Source organism: Sinocyclocheilus anshuiensis, unplaced genomic scaffold (genome assembly GCF_001515605.1).
Source record: "Sinocyclocheilus anshuiensis isolate Anshui unplaced genomic scaffold, SAMN03320099.WGS_v1.1 scaffold1318, whole genome shotgun sequence".
Taxonomy (NCBI): domain Eukaryota; kingdom Metazoa; phylum Chordata; class Actinopteri; order Cypriniformes; family Cyprinidae; genus Sinocyclocheilus; species Sinocyclocheilus anshuiensis.
Genome location: NW_015557160.1, coordinates 296309 through 318510, shown reverse-complemented (window position 1 = coordinate 318510; position 22202 = coordinate 296309). Strand labels below are relative to the sequence as shown.

The window sequence follows — 22202 nt, the reverse complement described above, 5'->3', positions numbered from 1 at the left end:
GGGGGTTTTTTTTTTTTTTTTGCGCGAGTTCATGGCCACAGTGGTGTGAGTGTCAGGGTGAGGACTCTCTCTGCATTCTGTGCCCGGCAGTGCTCACTCCGAGCGGGGGAACAGAGGACGTGCAGCCCCCTACCGGCATGGCTGGCTCTGTCACTGCCTGCTAGTGTGAGATGACTTTACCTGCGGGCTGTGCTTTTTGAAAATCGCTCGCTCTCTCATTCTCAAACACTCACTCACTTTCTCCCTCGTTCCCTCGTGGAAAGAAATTGAATTAAGCACCCAGATATGGCGAAAGCTCTGAGTTATTTGCTGCATTGAAGCTGTGCATGATGTTTGGAGCTTCATTTGCTCTATAGAGCTCTTCGGGGCAGTTTGGAATGAATGTAAAATACACAGCATACAAATATTTGAAAATGATAATTCAAGTAAGGGAATGTGATACACAGTAATATTTATTTGGGAACTTGTTATTCACAGACCTACACAATGTATAAATTGTCTGTTTCGCATGAATGGTTTTGATATAGCGTTCATGCAGTTAATATTGATTGAATGTTCTTGCCATTCAGATGCAGCAGCAGGAACTCGCCCAGATGAGACAGCGGGATGCCAACCTCACAGCCCTAGCCGCCATCGGACCCCGCAAGAAACGCAAGCTTGACTCTCCTGGGGCCTCAGCAGGTGCAGAGGTAAGACCCTCGCGACCTTGTTTAAATGGACCTCCATTCTAAGGTTCATGTGGGCCAATGCCAAGTGGATTAAAGCATGTCAGCTCCTGAAGTGTAAGATGTTTCCCTTACAAAGTCTCAAGAAAGGTTTTCTTCAAACCCAGCAAATATTCAAAACACTGATTGCAAAAGAAGACTTAAGAATACAATTTTGTACTTAAAAATACAAAATTGTTGTCATCATTGGCAAGATTTTAAGCTTTTGCTACAGAAGTATAAAATAGTGCGGCAGTGACCGCCCAGCTTTTCAATGGCCTTGGTTGCTTTAATATTTTTCTCTTTTTTTTTGTTCTTTAATAAAGTGATAAAAAAGTTCAAAGCCATAAACCAAACTAACCAAGTCTAAAATGGTTCACATTACAAACATTAAATAGAAGCATGAAATGTAATAAAGACTACAAGATTGTGTACTTTTGTGTGAGAATGAATTACAAAGCACTGCAAATGTTGTAAAAAAAAAAAAAGAAAAAAGGTAAAACTATTGGTGTGTTAAAATATAATATAAATTTAATAAGTGTATAATGTAATCAATTAATCCTAAAAAAAAATGTAACATTGTTTCCACAAAATAATAAGCAGCAATATTGATGATAATAAAAAACATTTTATTGACCACTGAATCAGCATTTTATACTTGTTAATAGGTTATTTTAGATTGTTTTATTATTTCACAGTATTACTTTTTTTACTGTATTTTCATAAAAAGAATGCCGCCTTGGTGAGCACAAGAGACTTGTTTCAAAAACATTTCAAAATTTTATGACCCCAAATAAGTTTATAAAATATAAACATTTGGCCCTGATTTTTGTTCTCTAGTTTGTCCTGATTTGTTTTCTGTAAGTTCCTAATTGATGTATCTATCTTGTCAGGATTTTTGATTAGTCTAGTTTTTCATCTGGAATTTAGCTATTAAATATGAATTACATTTTTTTTTTTTTTTATTACAAAAATGAATTTGGCAATGTGTTTCCGCCAGTAACATTATTTCTTCTGAGCTTGTATTAAATTGTCTTCGGAAACCTGACTATTGCACTAATAAGATTAAAATGTATAGCCATAACAAATGCCCCAACCAGTCACATACTCACTACATTTTTTGCTTGAGCGAAGCTTATTTGTTCTAATTTAGTAAATCAAGCAAGTATCATTTCAGTTCTATGTGAATACTGTGACTTCACATGCTACTGCCTATGGCATATTATCAATAAGAGACATGTCAGATGATATCGCTCATAAACAATCATTAATACTATCAACGATAACAGTAGGGACTGTGTTCTAATGACCCGCCACATGGCTTAGATCTTCTTTTTACTTGCATTGCAGCAATCTGCTGCTGTGGAGGGCACTAAATGTCCCTTTATGGAGAGCTATAAATAACCAAATAAAAGCATTATTTCTGCTCTATGAATGCACTGCCGACCTCTTTCACTATGGATTACCTTCATCCACCCACATATAACATAACCAAAACAGATCAGCAAACCTGATGCTTTCGCAGATGACTTTTTGGCATCACAGGTACAAGCGTTTGTATCTCACACGTCCAGAATGAAGGCAAAGAGATGTCTTCTCTCTTAATTTTCAGCCCATCATTTCTGTCTTTCACTTCCAACTCAACATTGCCCTCGGCGGTGCCCCCCTCCCAACACGTGCACAGAAACTCGCACACACCCCCTCGATGTGGAGCAAAGTGAATATGACTTTTCTAAAGGGGTCGGTCCTCGCCCAGGGGTCTGTGGCTGGGCCTGCTCTGAAGGGTCCAGTCAGAGATTTCATCTCCACAGCAATGTGCCTGAAGGGCAGCATGGCCCGAAGCGGGAGGCAGCCATGTCATAATGGCTCCACTCATTCTTCCCCCACCCCTGCTTCCTGACAGCAAAATACCTCGTCCTTGCTCCCCGTTCGCTTCTAAATAAAAGCTTCCTGCGGTGTCATTCTGCAGGGATCTTCGTTGAGATAAAATACTCAAGTTCTTGTTTGCAGCGGTTGAGTAATAGGTGCTGTTTTCTGCTTGCCCTTTGTCTGGCCTCGATGCTCTCGAGGCGGTTTGTTGTTTGATTGCTATTCCGTCTGTCTTTGGGTTGATGAAGCATTCTAGCCAGAGGGCAGCCCTGCAGGAATGCTCAAGGGTAGATTAGTCACAAGGGCAGGTGATGAGGACGTTTCTGAAGGGCGAGTTTTAGGGCATGCTGTAATAAAGGCCGCTGAGTTCCTGTGGGCCTGCATACCAGACTGAGCCTGTGGGCAGATCACACATGAGGGTTCAGAGTTGAGCTGTCCTAACATGGGTAGCCCATATTAACATGTTCATCCCAGTCCTGAGGCCAGGGGGATGGAGAGGATGACAGATTGAGAAACTATCCATGTGGAAAAAGAGGAAGAAAAGATGTTTTCATATTGTGTCTGGTGCACTTCTTGTGTTATTACTAATATAATTCTTGAAGATCGCCATGATTCTTGACACCAACGAACCATGAGATTCTTCTCAGTTCGCAACGTTGAATTGACCTTTTAGCTTGAGTTGAGAAAAGGATGGGTTCTAAATTTAAAAGAATAGCAGAGTCCACACCACTACTATAACGATAACATTGGAATTACTTTCAAAAGGATTTTTTTTTCCCAGCTGATGAACGATAAAAACATTGACAGCCAATAAGATCCCATCCTGCTTTAAAGTGCTTGAGCATTTAAAGTGGCAGACCACAAAAGTGAAGCACATGCTTATAAATAAACAGAACGTTATTGTGCGTTGGTGTGGATGCAAATATAGTTATCATTATAGTGATTCTTAATGCCAACCAACCACGAGCACCTTCTCGTCCCGCATGCATTCCGTAAGTGTCACATGTTGGCTTTAACTTTCAGCTCAAGTCGAGAAAAGCAAGTATTGTGAGAAGGAAAAATGGAGACGGAAAGCAAGAAGAACAAAAAAGGAGGATGGATATACGGTTGCCCTTCCCTGCAGCAGAATTAACAGGCATCACATGGAAAACAATCTCAGCCCCGGCTATGAAAGAGAGGAGAGGGCCATTAAAAGCAGCCTGAAGGGATGGACTGGACCCAATATCACTAAAGCAAGCTCTCACTCACTGAAGTGAGGGCTCGCTCACAGGCAAAGAACCGTGCAGAGTTCTATAGCCACAATTAAAATCTCCCCCTCTGCCAGATCGGCCAGAGGGCAGAGACTGAATGGGGGGAGGGAGGTGGACGTGGGGGCAGATATGGAATACCAAAGGCAGATTGAAATGTGTAGCCAGTAATGAGCACTACCAAAGCTCAGCTTTTAGCAGCAGTGGCATGGAGTTTAAACATTGCCAGTCATTGAACTGAAGAGTATGCTCTTGTTCAGTATGTATCATTAAAGGGACCGTTCACCCAAAAATTAACATCCTGTCACCATTTACTCACCTTCATGTTGTTCTAAACCTATATGACTTTCTTTTTCTGGACCACAAAGACAAATTACAGATAGAGATGCACAGTCGATCAATACTTTTTAATATTTATTAATGATATCGGCCCGCAGGTGATGGAGATTTACCGCTGATTACAGAACCGGATTTCTGACAAGATGCATGTTAAATATCGCATGCGATTTATCGTGCAGCCCTAATATCGATTGATATTGTTGGATATTTCATTATTTATTATAATTTTCCTAATTTTTACATTTAGGTTACATTTGCCGTCATCTAACATGCTCATAAAAGCTTGCATGAAATGAAGTTTCACGTGGTCTATTTTTGAAATGATCTTGTTTTTGTTTTTTTGTTTTTTTATTCTTAAAATGCCTTAACTCAATCTTCTGGTGAAAACTGCAGAAGAAACTTCTCTTTGATGGCTAATAACAGACTTTTCTTATCATTTTGTCTGCTTAAACTCTGCCTTTTTTACAATCAACTGCATCTAACTCTCATTCAGATCAGCCTCCTCCAGTTCAACAACTGTTCGATAGAACCATGTCCAAATGCTAATTTTTTCCTTTTCTATACTCCGTTTCACTCAGATGTATGTTGCAATACTTTAGCAAATCAAAAAAGAAAAAAAACAATCCTGAATTCACTTGTAGTATTAAAACAATTGATTTTAGATTTTTTAATTTTTTTTTACAAAATAGTAATAGAATTTTAATATCGTCTTATTGGTATTGGCAGAAATGTAATATAATTGTATCCTTAATTGCATAATATCCAGAGCACTTTTTCATAACAGGGACTAGTGCTGTTCAGCTTATTTTATGTAGTCTTAAGCCAAGCAATAGCGTTTTATTTTTGCTAGAATTATTATGAAATTATTATGCGCTAAATGTCTTTGTTCTCAAATCTTTTTTGTGGTCTTGTTCTATTCAGATAAATAATTTTTCAGAATGTAAATTTGTTAACATAAATCTAATAAATGTCTTTTCTCTTAATTGCTTTTCTCATTTAGACGTCTGTTCCTCAGGTTCCCATAAGGCTCCCATTTTCAGTCCCTACTAGGGTTGTGACTGTGAGGAAATTTTCCCACCGGTTAATCACTTTGAAATAGCGGCAATTCGGCGTAAAGCAATTGTTCGTTTGAATTTTCCCTCTTTTCTTCGCTTTCCGTCGCTTTTAAATAGTCTTAAAATTGACGTGCGCATTTTACTTTTACTTTTGAATTAGCAGCAGTTAGGCGTCAATTGCTTGAATGCAGCAACAAAATACAACGTCAAACTCACTTTAGCCTATATATAAAACAGGGGTCGGTGACGCGGTGGGCAAGTGACGTAACCGGTGTTGCGGCTTAACACCGGTATCACCGTCAGCACCGTCTATCGCGGCAAGCCTAGTCCCTACATGCCTTCACCTTGGCCTACACATGCTTTATCTCTGTGGTTTGTTACCGTTGTGTAAAGTTATATCATTAATATAACATTTGCACAGATTCTCTTGTTTCCTGTGGCAGATTTTGCCGGTTGATTGGAGCTCCAGTGTTTTTTCATGCGTGGATATGTGATGAGTCTTGTGTGTGCTATCTGTGGGTTATCTGCATGTGTTTTGACATGATAAGAAGGAGCATGAAGAGTCTGTTATCAGTTTGTAGGGGTTGCATGGAATAACGTAATGCCAAAAATTGCCTCTTTCTGACCCCAGGCTACCATTGCAAGAAGAGGAAGGTCTTTGTTAGTGGTTAGGGCTTTGTAAGAGTGATGATGAGTTCTATTTTTCTTAATTTTGTATTGATCAACTCCTGCTTTGACAGGCATTTTTTCATCCAATATATTAAGGGAGGTCAAATTGGGTTTATTTGTTCAACCCAGATAAATCCTATTGTCAGACTGAAAAGGATTTTAAATTGGAGGGCTATTTGCAGTCTTGTTGCTTTCAGGTAAAATTCGACTGAAGATATGGCAGAAATATTATCACTTTTTTAAAATTATTGGAGCCAGATTTTGCAATGATCTTCTTATTGTTTTATGCAATTAATAGTGATTTTATAACCGTAATTTATCCTTTAAATGTTTAATTGTAGATCTGAATATTACTGTTATGTTTCATTGTGGTAAATAAATGTAATGCTAACTTTTGTAATGCACAACATAATAGAACGCTTTGAAGTCAATGAACAAAACACAAGCAGTGTGTAGCACTCGATGGACTTACTGTAGTTTGTACAGGGAGTTGACAAAACGGAAAATCCCTTGCAGTATGTAGCTATGATCAAATGAAGAGCGTGGCCTCCAGAACATTTTCAGTTCTTCTTGGAATACTGTTATAAAACTCTTGAAGTGTGAGGAGTGGAATATTGCATCATTCTCCATGAGGAAAAGTGCCTTGAAGGATGAAGGAGATGGAATTTACTATTCCTACTGTGTGCTTGAGAGCTTCACATGATGGTTCGATGATGCTCAGATTGGCAACTTGGTCAGACTATAAATGCATTTGACCTTATCTTGGCTTCAAACATAACATCTAACTGTATACCTGTCTGGATGTAGGAGAAAAGAAGAAACATGGCTCGTAAGAACATATTTATTTTTTCCCATTGCTGGGGCCCTTTTGCAGTTACCGAATGGCAGCCCTACCATACATTTCAGTTTTCATGACCTGTTCATGTTCAGCTTGCCTCAGACATGACGATTTCAATTTTCGGTAACACAACGGCTTTACTTTTCCTACTTCCTGTTCTTTGTTTCCTGGATTTTGATCAGCTTGTTTGTATAGTCACTCTTAGCATAGCACCGTTTCGTCTTTTGTACCTGTTACAGCTAATGAAGGTTCTGTGGGGTGTTTGGTGAAACGAAGAAGGTGCTCTACATTTAGTTCCAATAATAACATCACAATAGCCCTCAAAGAGGAATGTTTCCAGCCATCGACTCTTTTAGAATGCAAGTGCATGCTTTTCGCTAGCTTATAATGATGCCCCTCTATTTTGCCCACATCAATGAAAAAGCATTCGGCTCCATCAACAAAGTCAAGCCTTTGGCGCTTTTAAGATGCCCATCTCAGAAATGAATTACCTCCCTTGTTAATCTTCACTAATTAAAATGGTAAGTTTATTGGTTCATGATGGCCGTGGAAGAACAACACCAAGTTCCCTCCAACTGCAAGTTTTGTGAAAGTTGGCTTGAGTTACGCCAATCAGAACAAGGAGGCTTTTTGGATACATTGGCCTGATATAGCTGTTGACAAGAGTTTCTACCTTCTTTTTTTCAGTAATTTCACATTTGTTCCCACATATGGTGACATCCTTTGTTTCTTATGTTTGTTTTGTGAAGAAAGAAAACAGTTGGTCCAAGATTAGCTGCAGAGGTTGCCTACATGTAGACTAATCCATTAGTGTGGATAGGTTATTGGCTTCCTTTCTGCTGCTCAAATGGAAACCCATTAATGGAGGTAATGTGTGCCTCTGGCGAAGCCCACCGGCACGGATTCAGTGGAGGGTGCATCTCTCATGGAGCAAACACACACTGGTGTTTAGAAGACTAACAGTCTCCTGAACCAATGAGCCAAATATTTCTTTCACCGTCACTTTCTTGCTCTTGTTTTTTTTTGCGTTAATTTTTTATGCTTGTCCTTCTTTAACTCTTTTCTTTGTCTTTTACTCTATATATCTCTCATACTTTCAACTGTTTTCTCTCTCTCTTTCACTTTTTGCTTTCTCCTGGTGCTCTCTGGCTGACACTGGCTTGGGTACAGAGTCACATTGATCTGTGAAAAGTCCTTCAGGCAATCATGAAATATTAAATTCAAGTCGTATTCTACCACTTCTCTCCTTTCTCTCTCTATTGCTTTCCTTCCCGTTTCTCCATGTTCTTCCTTGCATTTAGTTTATTCGCACTCCATTTCATCAGTTGGAACAAGTTACAACCTCGCGTAAGTCACACAGGCTGATATCTACCTGTGTTTTAAGCATTAGCATCTAAACCTTAAATGTAAATCTTACTGGAGTTTATTAACCAAAGCACTTTGTCTTATCCAAGGATTCAATAGCGTTCGTTAGTTGATACTATAAGAATAAAAACAAAATGGCTGATTCTAGTTTGTGATTTCCTTTAAAAAAAAAATATCCTACCCACTGTGTATATATATATATATATATATATATATATATATATTAGATTGACAGTGGCCGTACATTTCGTACGGAAATGTACGAAATGTACCTACATTCTGATGTAGGCAGAATGTTGGTTCTCCCGCAAGTGCTGCCGGAAGCAAAATATTCTTTGTGCTGAGAGAGTGAAAGAGGGCAAGAAAGGGATATGCTGATTCTAAAACGTGTGCAGAATAGTTGTGAATCTGCAGCATGGATATTTACCACACAAATTCGACAGATTTACGTTGCCAGGGTGTCAAATTAGACACTTAAATTATGCTTAATCCTGAAAAAATCAGAGTTGGAGAGGTCTGGAGGAGATGAATCACAGTAAGTCAAGTCAAGTCAAGTCACCTTTATTTATATAGCGCTTTTAACAATACAGATTGTGTCAAAGCAACTGAACAGCATTAATTAGGAAAATAGTGTCAATAATGCAAAATGACAATAGTAAACACAAATTTTTCAGTTAAAGACAGTTCATCATTGAATTCAGTGATGTCAACATCCAGCTCAGTTTAAATAGTATCTTTGCAATCAAGTCAACGGTATCGCTGGAAATGAAGTGTCCCCAACTAAGCAAGCCAGAGGCGACAGTATGTGGCATCTTCTGACATCCTCTGACCCGAGTGTTTGGCATACATGATGCACTTTTGCATTGCATTCAAAATTTTCCTAGTGGTTTCTGAGGCTGATTTATTCTGAATTGGTGTTCATTGTATATTTCATGGTTATTAGCAATGATCATAGCAGGTTTGAAAACTTCTTGCATTGATATGAAAATTATAGATGCCTGGTCCATTGACTAAAATGTGTGCTGTATCTAGGGACTGCAGACTTGAGGTGGGTTCTTTTAATTGGTAATGTGGTAAGCTACCACCAAGAACACCCTAGCAACCACATAACATGGTAAAAATCACCCTGAACAGATAGCATGTTTTATATGGTTGTTAGAAGTATTCTAGGTAATTTTAGCTATTAGTTGTGGTTTTTAGGGGCTTTCTGTTTATTTGGATATTTTTTAGCAACCACACAGCAGTGTGCTAAAAAAAACAAAAAACAGCCAGGACACCCTAGCAACTGCATAGCTACTTGATAAAATCACTCAAAACACCCAAGAAAAGTCATAGCAACCACCCAGAATATCAGTTATCTTCAGAGAATCTATTTTTTTTTTCTGCTTTTTAGATTCATCAGTGGTTGACGCTATCAATTTGATTCTTATACTGAAGGTTGAGGAAAAACAGCCTATCTGAAAAGTATTTGTTGGCATTTTGGGTTCAGGGTTGGTTAAGGGTTTGTGGTAGTATCTTCATCAGTTGGACTAGCATGCATACATTATGGTACATTTTGTTGTGTCTGTAGTTAATTATGTGGTGGGGTAATGATGGAACACCACAAAGCCTCACATGCTTGTGTTTTGGTTGGGGCCGCAGGCCTGGATTTTATCCCAGCTCTACCCCTCAGCTCCTCAACTTTACTAGAGGCAAAGGAACTGCAGCTTTGCCACTATTTCTCTAATTAGAAATTCCCCTTCCCCAAAGCAAGACTTTTTAATTATGTGTAGTGTCAACTAGTTTACAGATTTAATCCATGGTTAATACATACTGAACCACAATCTGGGATTGTGTTGTAAATGGGCTGGGAAATGACCACAGTCTTATACTCTTATGTTGTTATTTTAGACAGTAGCTTTCATAGTACCATCTTACACTTTTTGCAGAAATGGCATAGAAGAACTATTGTGGGTTCCACAAATAATCTTTCATTGAAAAGTTCTTAAAAGAACAATTTTTTTCTTTGTGTAAAGAACATTTTAATTATCTAAAGAACCATTATCTGCTATAAAGGACCATTTGTGCAGTGGAAAGATTCCATGGATGCTAAAGGTTCTTCATGGAACCATCCATGCCAATAAAGAACCTTTATTTTAAAAAATGTATGCGACCACAACTCTGGATCTTCTTTAAAGAACCATGAAGATGTTGTGGTTGAAGCGGTCTGTTTTGAAACCCAGCCATATGTCTCATAGTTTTATAATTGCACAAGGTTAGATGGTCCTGGATCAAAGTAAAAGGCCACCATCAAAAAGCTGGCTAGTATAGGGTTAAAGTGAAGTAGAGCAGGGTTGCATAGCCCAGGGCGGTAGTTCTGCAGAGACTGGGCTGTGTTCGTGCAGAGGCAAGGAGAGTCATTTCCCCAAACGCTGGAGACACACAGCACCCTCAGGCACTCTCTAACCTTTAGAGGCCAGAAGTGCTCACAGTCGTTTGGAGGAATAAGGTGGAGTAATAAGGTTTTTTCCCTCTCCATTTTGTCTGGAGAGGGTTTTCTGTGTGGTGGTTTGGGCACTTTGAATTGAAGGGCTTCTCAATTCTAGGGTAGCTTTGGAGCGGTGCTGCTTCTCACATGACCTGTGCTTGTTTTGAAGATTTTAAGACATTTACGTCTGGTTGAAGGATACGTTTCATGCCGTTCTGCTCATTTCATGGCTTTCAGAAACCTACAGAAACTTACAGAAAGTGTAATCTCTTCAGGGTTTGGAATCAGTTCCTCTGGAGGTGTTTGCTGTCCTACACACAGTGAACACACGCAAACACAACTCAAGGGTTAACAACACACTTTAACCCTAATGACACTCGAAAAGATAGCTTGTGCACCCTACACATTCCACTCCACAGCTAATGTGGTTTAAAAAAATAAATTTCTCTCAGCGCCTGGGGCACGTTCATGCTCACATCTGTAATATATTCATCCATATCTTTACACATTTATGCAGGCTTAACAAGCTCCATCTCTTAACGCACCACTAGGATAGTGGCAAAATGCCCTGAGCGTGTTCACCCACACATGCTAACTGTGAAACGCAGTCTTCCTGTACTGCAATGTCGAGTTGAGCAAGTAGAACTGTCTCTTACTAAAGGCTAGAGTTTAGCTGGTTGCATATTGGATTTTTACTTTTGAAAATTAATTATTTTACTGATAATGACTGTTTTGCTTTTTGTTAATATTTTATTATGGGTCAATGATAAATAAGTGTCCACGATAAAAAATAAAAAAAAAAGGCTTTATAAAAATGTAGTTTTTAAAGCAGGTTTCAAGTTCTTAGAAATGTACTGTGTATTCATTATAGTTTCAATTTAATGACTCATAATATGTCATGTGGTGTAACCATCACGTAAAAAGTAATGTTTTCTTGAATACATGTGAATGTATTCAATATCTTAATCTTCTTAATATCTTAATTATTTTTAGTTTAAGTGTTTTTAAAGATAAAAGGTATGTTTTGCAAATGTCATGAATTATTCATTTATAAATATCATTTTGGTTTTTGGGGAGTCACACCACAACATTTTACAACCTGATTTAACCTTGCCTTTTAATAAAAAGATCAAATTATCTGATATCTGCTTTTATTTTAATAGTTTCAGTTTATTTTAGTTTTTTGTAATTTTATTTTAGTTTTTGTTTACATATTTGGCTTTAATTTATTTCAGTTTTAGTAATTTTAGTACTTAAAACGAAAATGAGAAATGTTTCCTTAGCAACTATCTTTCATCTAATATTTTTTAATATTATTTATTTTTAATAGTTTTAATTAACAATAACATTGGTTTGGTTGCACTACATGCCTAGTAGATTTTCTTTCACAAATTTCATTTTAAATGTCTTTTTTCTTTATTGTAATATTAGGACCTTTTTACCACCCTGACATTTTTTTTTATTCATGCACGTCCAAAAAATATCAAATTAATTTTAATTAAGAATGGCAAAACATTTTCATTATAGAAGAGGTGTACTTGAGTCATTGCATATATTAATTTCATTTAGAAGAACTTGTAATATTGAAAATATGAGCTTCATATCATTGACCCATTTATTTGAAATAACTAAATGCAGCGGGTCTGTTTTTAAGACCTCATTCACAAGTGTTTGTTGTTTTGACGTTTGTTGACTATTGCGTGGCATTGCATTGGATGTGAAATCACTAGCTTATGTTTTTTTTGTCTCCGCACACATACGGCATCCAATGCTCAGGTTTATTTAAGTGTGTGCAATATGTAACCAGAGGCTTACTATCACTTGATCACTTGTACTAAACTTCCTGAACGGCCTCTTCTGGGTGTGGCTATGAGTGAACATTTTGGCATTAATCTCTGATTTCAGTTTTGCATTTCGTTCCTCCCTTAAAGTGCTCCTGACAATTTTCAAATAATGGCTTAACATTAACAACCTACAAGGCCGCGCACCAACCTGCCCACGTAAACTTGTTGTGAGCTTTCCCAGCCCTGGGTGTGTGTGAGAGTCGGAATCATCCAGGGTGTGTAAGAGCATGTATGAGGGTGATATAGATCCCACAAAGCTGCAGGTTGTTTCTGTAGGGTGTGGTGTGTGTTTTGTGCCCGGAGGCCGTCTTACACCTTCTCATGTATTAGTATTCAGTGAAGGCTGGAGACCCTAACCTCATTCCAGCTGACTGATGTCACGCTATAGACCTCCTGTACGGCTGATGAATACGATACACATGCCATCTGCCTCCCTCCTCCTGTAAATTAGATGGAAGGTCTTTTCCCTCGAGGTGGACTGTGTGCATAATCTTAATGTGGCGACGGCTGGTTGTGAGCCCTCCGTTTCATTGTCTTGACTTGTAATATATAAGTGTAGATTTATTTTAATGGTCTGATCTCACTCTTTCACACACTCATTTGTTGGAGTGGAGTCTGAAGATGAAGTGCTTTGAGATACTGTAGTTGAGATCAAAAGTCTGCTGCCCGGGGCGTGAGGTGTGGTTCTCTAGCCTCCAGCTGAGAACAGATGATCACATGTTGTGCAGGTGTGCTGACAAAAGCACAAAACCAGAGGATCTTTGACGACTGCTAGGAATTAATAGCAAAAATGCTCACATTATGGAATCAAACCAAAGTTGGGCTGGCTTGTCTCAGATTTAGGTAGCACAAAGACTTCTCATTTGTTTGCTGCTTTAATTTTGGGTGATATGAATTATTATTTTTTATTTTTTTAAAGCTAAAACTATGTGAACCTAAATTATCTAAAAATGAACCTTTTTACTATTTTAAATTTACACAAAAAAAATCTGACCTAATCAAAACTTTGAGAAGAATAATTTAAAAAAGAAATAAAAAATTGTTACAATTTTACAATGGGTGTAGAAAAGAATCACCCCTCTTTAAAATAATCACATTTTGTTGCTTTGCAGCCTGAAACGAAGATGGACTCTTATGTATAAAACACTAAAAATGCCTGCACACTGGTGCATTTACAAATTGATGTTTTATATTCATTTCATTAAATTTTTATACATAAGATACAGTAAGAACATGAACAAAGAAACAAAGTAAAACAAACTGACAAATACAATAAAACAAATGAAATGAAATAAACAGTGCTGTCATTTTCCCCGATGGCCCAAGCGCCAGTCTGTCACTTTAAGACAATATATTGACACACATCGGATTTTCTCCCAACTGTTCTCCTCCACTTAAGACATAAACTGTGTTTAAGTAAATACTCGCCCATCCGGCCATTTGGACATATTTTGTGTGTGTATTTGATCGATTGACTCCGGTCTTTCATAATTTAGCCCCGGTACCGATTAAATACTGAGTTTCGGTACCCATCCCTAGTCATATATATATAAAACAAAAAGTACAGATAAGAATACCGTTAAAGTACCGAATCGATAAGCAGTATCGATAAGAGTAGTAATACCGTTAAAACCTTAACGATACCCATCCCTAGTGCTTTGGCTCATTGTCACGTTGGAAGGTAAACCTTCTTCCCATTGACAACTTTCTGGTAGAGGGCAGCAGATTGTACTCAAGAATTATTTCCATGTTTCCTTCTATCCTGACAAGTGCTCCAGTCGCTGCTGCAGAGAAACACCCCCATAACAGGATATGACCACCTCCATGCTTTACTGGAGGAATGCTGATATTTGGATGGTGAGCTGGATTGGATTTATTGTTTGGTGTTGAGGCCAAATAATTCAATTTTAATCTCATCTGCCCCAGAATCTTCAAGGTGTGTTTTGGCAAAGCTCACTCGTGACTGCATGTGATATTGTTGTCACATGCACACAATGACCACTCTTTGTCATAAATTCCTGCAGCTGCTTCAGAGTTGCTGTAGGCCTCTTGGTCGCCTCTCTGAGCAGTTTCCTCCTGGCTCTTTCATCCAGTCTGGAGCGATGTCCTGATCCAGGGAGGGTCTGTGTTTTACCAAATACCTTCCACTTCTTAATAATAGACTTCACTGTGCTTCTAGGCCTTTGAATTTTTTTTTATCCATCTCCTGACTTGTGCCTGTCCACAACTTTAACCCAGAGATCTTTTGACAGTGCCTTGCCACCCATAGAAGAAAACCAAAGATAATTTAATGCTATAAGCCATGACATTTAAAAATTAGTAACATTTATTAATATTAAGGTTTTTGTTTTTTTTTCAAATAATTCAGCTTGTTTGTATAACTGTAGGTGGTTTAAGGTTAAATAAAATAAAAATCATATTACAAATATAAAATAAAATATAAAATAAAAGTGATTTGACAGCCTACTAAATGTAGCAACCGTTTATCATCAATCACAGCCTTGGCAAACATTTATCAACCTGTCATGTCAAAAATGAGTGAAAAACGACAATGACCTAATGAATTCTTTCCTTATTCCCTTTCAGTTTCCTGCAGGCTCCTCCGGATCAGCGACCGCTTCTACCTCATCCTCTACATCGTCAGTCCGGCAGACCCGGCAGCGCGTCACCCGGGTCAACCTCAGGGACTTGATCTTCTGCTTGGAGCAGGAGCGAACCACAGCCAGGTCCATGCTGCTCTACAAGGCCCTTCTGAAGTAGCACTGATCCAGTGAGATGGATGAGATCATCCACGCTAATGGTACTCCACCTGCTTGACTCTCAGTAATATGTTCAAGTCTTCCTCTCCTTCTCCGCATTCATCTCCGGTTTGTGCCTTCAGACTCACCTGTGGCATGAACTCTTTGTTCAGTATGAGCGCGTTGTTGTAAATCTTATAAACGTAGGCATTCTGGAGATGAGAAGGTTCTGGAAAAGCCCAAAAGGCGGCGGCTGTGGACACCATGTGATTTTCCCCTCTGAGTCACCCTTTTATGGTTTTATTTCCCCTTTGTTTTGGATTAATGAGCCATCATTTTGAGCAATGTTGATCTTTTTATTCATTAACTTGAACTCGGACTGGTTTTACGTTTCAGCATAGAGATTGAGATTTGTTTTATATAAATAGCGGATGGACTTGTTTTTAACTGAAAGCCTCATTTGCAATAGAGACACTGGAAATGTGAATGCAAAGTTCCTGGTTTTAGAGGTCTTAACGAGTCGGGAGTATTTTTAGTAACTTATGTAGCGCATCTTCAAGTCTCTAAGGATGGTTTTTTTTTTTGTTACTGATTTCTGCAAAATGAAGAAACTCTGTGTTGTAAAACACTGACTGTCTTTCATCCTATTGGATGGTCTTTTGAAATTCAGTGACAGTTTTGTCTCGCACACTCAGTGTGGGGTTATAGGGGTGTACAGTTTCACTAGTGTCTGAGTTAAGTATACTGTGAAATGGTGCCTTACGTGGCCCTCCTGCGGCACCATTGTTTTTAATCAAATCCAAGGCACGGAATTATCTAATATGCTAATACTAATATGCATCGCTTCACCAACGATTCTAGAGCAGGATCTCTCATAACTTATTTGTGGAGAAATGGCAGGTTGTATGTGCTGTTAATTTGACCATTTAAAAAAAAACAAAAAAACATTCAAAATGGGGTGGCTTTGACGGACTGCAGTAATTATTTTAAAATACTGTCGCATTTTGTATCATGTACTTTTGTGTTTGAAATTCAAGTTCACTATAAATTTAGTATCTGTCATCGGGCATTATTTTATGTCTCAAATACCGAATATTTGTATACTGCCCTTTATGACATGCAGTAGGAGAGGACATGTTTGACATTTACATTTTGGCGTTGTACAGATGTATGTTGGGAGACGGTCAGCGGTCATGTCGTGTGCAATGATTCCTTTGAGATCTGAGGCAAATCTTTTTCCATCTCTCAGATTGGTTTTAATTCGTATTGTTTGTACTGGCATTTGGACAAACAGTATTGTTGATCAAGGGATTGTCTTTTGTCTAAAAAAAAACCCATATCTATTAGAATTTCTATTTTTGCTAAATTTAACAATTTTTGAATGTTTGGTTGGTTTGGAAAAAAGTGCTCATCTCTATTAAATTTGTACTTTTGTAAAAGAATAAAGTTCCTAATTATAATTCTTCCAAGACTTTCTTTGATGTGGTTTTACCCTAATATGTCAAACATGGAATCAAAATTGTTAACTTAAATGACCTTTCATACTGTGAAAAAACAACCAAAAAAAAAAAACCTTAATCTTTCATCAAAATGCTTTTTTTTTTTTTTTTTTTGCCTGATGTCAGTTAGGCCACACAGGCTGTTGGTAACGTTAATCATAATACATCCTTACATCCTATAATTTTGCCTATAGTTAATGTGGTAATATAATGCTGTTAACATAACCAGCAAGTAAAGGATCAAATAAATGTGCCCTGATTCCTGGGGCCTTTTTTTTTTTCTTTTTTTTCACAGTTGACTGAAAACTCATTCAGGTGAAACTCTATTCTGGTATTTACTGCCCACATTTCATGATTCAATTTCTGATTAAAAACGTCAAGTCCTGTCCTACTTTTTCTTTTCTTTTTCTTTAAAAAAATTGTTTTTTGTAGTTCAATATTGTTTTGTTCAGAAAATTAACCGTCATTGATCTATTGTGAACTATTCATCCATTTGTTTCATGTTCAAAATGTCATTTTAATCAAAATGTCAATCCTATGTTGAAATGGCATGCTGCTTTCTGCTGACATGTGCCATACTTCTCCAATCATTCAGTCTACTGAAACTCCGCCCCTTTCTCACAATAGACTGCAAGTTCACATTTAGATCCGCCTTCATCCAATCAACAACCAACTGATAAAACCATTTTTTTTCTATTCCGATATTCCATTTCACACTGAGTTTTTGACTAACCCTGACCATGTTCATGCTGTTTACTTTAAATATGTTCCCTGTCATTTGTATCAAGTTTTTCCGACACATTCGCATGCTGCCAGTGGTTTAAAATAGGGAAAGAACGCCAACAATTTATTAAAAGTTTGTTTATCAACACCGATTACAAAAAGAATGTAACAATTCAAATAAGCACATGCCTGACATACCACTATAGTTCATATCAATAATAATCCATTACAAAAAAATGTTTTATTTAAATAATATACATTTGGACCATACTGCAATATACATGAGACAACATCCATTAGAGCAGTATTTAAATTAAGATTTATGTAATGTTCGACATGGCTTCTCCGATAATCGTCTTTTTAATGTTCTTGTCCTTGAAACCGAAAACCGAATGGCAGTTGCAGAGCAGCGAGATGACGAGTTGCATTCAGGGGGACCTGCTAAGCGTCCATGAGCCTTTATGTACAATGTACAACAAATCAAGGAATTCTGAATACGTAGCATAAAAGAAATGCTGGCCAGTTAAGACAACACTTAGCATAACAACCTTCCTTTTGAAATAGCGAGGCAAATGACTTGGAAATAATAATGTGCGTTTTTACAACACATTATGCAATTCAGTCTGTTTACCAGCCACCAAGTTAACCTTTCAAGTTTATTCTCCCTCAGTCTTTCTCCGAGTGGCTCTGATTGCGATGTTTTGCTAAGGGAGAGTGAGTAAAAGGGATTGTGGGAAAGTGACCTTAACTCCTGGAGAAGAAGTCTGACCCGTAGCCCCTCCGTCTCCAGGCCTTAAGGGGCACAGTAATTCCCCTCTTCTACAGCGGTCCGAGCAGCGGCCCCTGACTGCTGCATTCATTAACAATCTGACTCATTTTTTCCAAAGGTGCCTTCATCAAACAAGATGTTATTTTGGACACACAGGGCATTGAATCTACAAAGCAATTATTACTCAAAGCAATTATGTACAGTGGGTACAGAAAGTATTCAGACCCCCTTCAATTTTTCACTCTTTTTTTAATAAATCTGCAAAAATGTCAACAATTCTGTGTTTTTCTGTCAATATGGGGTGCTGTGTGTACATTAATGAGGAAAAAAAATTAACTTAAATGATTTTAGCAAATGGCTGCAATATAACAAAGAGTGAAAAATTTAAGGGGGTCTGAATACTTTCCGTACCCACTGTATAATAAACGTTCCGAAGCGACTAGTTTTGAAGAAAACGGGCACCCAAAAGAAAGTGGAGGATTTAGCAATGCCATCTGAAAGGCTCTCCCACATGAGTCCAGGTTTCCCTTTAGACATGCTCTATCCTCTCTGCCCAGCACTGAATGCATTACCAGATCGTCTGCTTTAGCCGCCATGTAGCCTCAAGTCAAAGCGTCAGTGCGGCCAACTCCAGACCGCACTTACAACCAAATGACTTCTGAGAACTGCTCTCGTATCCTTCATGTAGCGAGACAACAGCAATAAACCTGTAGGTCATAAAAGAACTGATTTACATAGATGAGACTGGAAAATGAGAACATTAGATATCTAGATTAAAAATGGATCAGATGACAGACTTTGTATTTTGTGGTTAATTTCGCCCGGGAGCTTGGAGATCAGACTGCTGCATCATTTAGAAGTGTTCTAGCCGGAAGGTGCGCTCGCCATGAACGCAACTTCCTTGTAGAGTCCCTCTTTTTTCGCTCTTTTACGCACATACAATGGCGAACTTATGATATGGATCTGTGGTAATATAGATCAGTGAATGCATTTTTCATGACTAGAGCCAAAGAAATGGCTAAAAAGTTCAACTGGAGGTCAATAGTTGAAAAGCCATCCTGTGACTCGTTTGGGTTTGTAAAGCATCTTTTGGAGCAGATTTGGGGTCGTTGATGAAATTACTCATACATTTACTAAGATTTCAGTCCTCTTGGAGTCCGAAGAGTTGAAGCAAACTCTTGCAAATTAAGTCTTCTATTTGTCTACTGGCATTTTTTTTTTCTTTTGACAGCAGACTGAGGTGTTTGTGGTTGGTGCAAGAGCCGGCTAGTCCAGAGGCTCCTGTTTTATCCTGATGGGTGTGTGGCTGGTCTGACACCGTCTGTCTTCCCGACTCAAGATGTATTCACTGAACTGGGAGGAGTCCACACCCCCGCCGCACGACGCCACCATGCTGAAGCCTTTCTGGAACAGTCTCTCCAGAACCTAGGAGAAACCAGGGACATTTTTAGTATATTGTTGTAATATAAGAAACTCAGTACTTCGTATAGTTGAATTAGTACACCAACAATCTCTCTAGAACCTATGAGAAACCAGGGCCATTTTTGAGTATTTTGAGAAGTTTTCCACACAATATGAGAACCGCAGTATCAGTACTACACCTAATTCTGACAAGACATCACCATACCGAACCCTTTTGAAACAGTCCCTACAGGACCAAGGAGAAACCAGGGACAATGAGTTTTTAAATTTATGCTGCTCTATAAGCAATTCATATAGTTGCATCGACAGATAGAATGCTGAACCCTTTAAGAAAAAGTCTCTTCAGGACCTAAATGAGACCAGGGGATTTTTCTAGTATTTTGAGATGAAGCTTTCCATAAAATAAATGAACTAAACTCCTATTTATGGATCTATATTAGCACTTCACCTAAATAAATCAAGACGGCTCCAGACTGAACCCATTTGCAACAGTCTCGCCAGGACCTAGATGAAACCAGGGGAGTTTTTTAGTACTTTGAGATTAAGCTTTCCATAAAATAAACTCCTATCTGTGCTACTCGTGTCAGCACTTCAAATAAGTTTGCATAATTGCATCAAGACGACACCTTTTGCAACAGTCTCTCTAGGACCTAAGAGAAACCAGGGGACATTTTTTCCTCAGCGTTTCAGCTCAAGTTCTCCATTGAATATGAGCAATTCAGTATGATTTTTGCCACTCTGTCAGAGCTTCATAGTTGCATCAAGACAAATTCCATGTTGAAACTGTCGCTCCAGGACAAACCAGGGGCATTTTTATTATTTAGAGAAGTTCTGTTAAAGGTGCAGTAAGCGATTTCTGAGAAATGCTGTTGATATTTGAAATCACCAAAACAAACACACTCCTGCCCAAAAGAATCACACCCCTATCTTGCCTCCGCCCCAAATTTCTGAACATGCTATTCAACACAGGCACCTCCCCCATCACTACTGGACACGCCCCTTACTGGTGATTGGCTACAAGTGTGTTTTGGTGCTCGGTCCGATCCACTTTCAACTGCGTTTCTCAGAAATCGCTTACTGCACCTTTAAATCTGAGAAACTTTTGAGTTTTTGGAATAAATAATTTATGCTACTCTTTACATAATTGCATCAAGATGGCAACCCTTTCTGGCACCATTTCTCCGGGACCTAAGAGAAACCAGGGGAGTTTTTCTTTTAGAGATTTTAAGATGAAGTTTCCATAAAATAAACTCCCATTTATGCTACTCCATCAGCACTTCTGATAATTACATTAAGACGACACCTGCAACAGTCTCTCTGTGACCTAAAGAAACCAGGGGAATTTTTGTCTATTTTGAGTTCTCTGTTGAATATGAGAAACTCGGTATGAGTTTTTTGAAAGTAAACTCCTATTTATGCCACTCTATCAGCACTTCACATAGTTAACGCATTTACTTCACAAGACGCATTTAAAATGTGCAATCTCAGTAACAGTGCTATCAACAACTTCATGCTTGCATTACCCTCAGACGTTTCTCACTCCAGACCATCCACCCGGGATGAGAAGGAGCGAGACATCCCCTGGGCTGTTTACAGGGGTTTGATGCGGAGTCAAATGAGAATAGGCTCCCCCACTGACAGCCCACACTGAAGCTGCCCGGCTCTTTCATTACAAACCCAATGCACACAATCTCGGCTACTGTCAGAGATCCCTCACCGAGAGCCGTCTCTGGGCGACCGCTGTCGCTGTCATTCCCATCGCCGCAAAAAGCCAATGAAATGTTTTATCTGTTGGAGTGCTTGTAGATTTTTTTGAAATTCAATACATGCAGCCTTGAGTATTCACTTACTCCTGCACTTCTTTCAAGTGTGCTTCACATGAAAATGAAAGTTCTGGCTCGGGGCTACAGAGCCAGATAAAAGTTCCTCTGCAAAAAAAAAAAAGACGAAGGAATCAGTTGAACTGCACAGGGCCTGAGAAAAAATGTCCACCCTTATCCTCACTTTGGAAGTTGAGAAACTTGGAGAGAAAATGAACACTTCTTACGACTTGCGCACAGATGAGGTATGAAAGAAATCGGCAGCTGATTCAAGGGCCTACCGTGCACAAAGAAAGATTGCTCTTTTCAAGAACATATATCGGCATTGAGGCTCGTGTAAGGTTTCGGTTGCATCAGTGTTACAGAAGCGAGTTTTAATACACAAATTTTGACTTTGAAGTTCATTCTTTTTGTGTGATTTTCAAACTTTTTCCAGTGGATTTCGAAAATTTGTCTTAAAGGGATAGTGCACCAAAAAATGTAAAAAAAAAAAAAAAAATGTTCATCATTTACCCCCCTCACGAAGAAAAGATGATTTTGGAAAATGCCTCCATGTTTGCTGACCATTTAATGAGTCCAATGTTGTTTTGGACCCCATTGACTTTCATTGTATGGTCAAAAACGGTATTCAAAATATCTTCTATTCCACAGAGTGAAATCTGGGTGAAATATACCTTTAATTTGTATTTAATCCATTCCTTTCATAAAATACATCCATATCTAGAGTTCTTACTAAAGACAGAATGAACATATATAGACTCTAGCTAGATATGTTCATTCTGTCTTTAGTAAGACAGAAGCTTTTATACTTGAGAGGCTTGTGACACTATATTA

At 38.4% G+C, this 22202-nt stretch overlaps 1 protein-coding gene and 1 pseudogene across 2 annotated transcripts in view; one reads left to right on the top strand and one right to left on the bottom strand.

Moving 5' to 3' along the window:
• The window catches only part of LOC107678291 (transcription initiation factor TFIID subunit 4-like), a 46852-nt pseudogene extending 29811 nt beyond the window's left edge, over window positions 1–17041 (top strand).
• A 2282-nt stretch (window positions 17042–19323) lies between these two features.
• LOC107678290 (BTB/POZ domain-containing protein kctd15-like) overlaps window positions 19324–22202 on the bottom strand; it is an 11038-nt gene continuing 8159 nt past the window's right edge. For both annotated transcript variants that reach the window (XM_016473509.1, XM_016473507.1), the window contains exon 5: window positions 19324–19551. In XM_016473509.1, coding sequence (XP_016328995.1) covers window positions 19393–19551 — 159 coding nt within the window. In that variant the 3' untranslated portion in view covers window positions 19324–19392. The remainder of the gene's footprint in view (window positions 19552–22202) is intronic.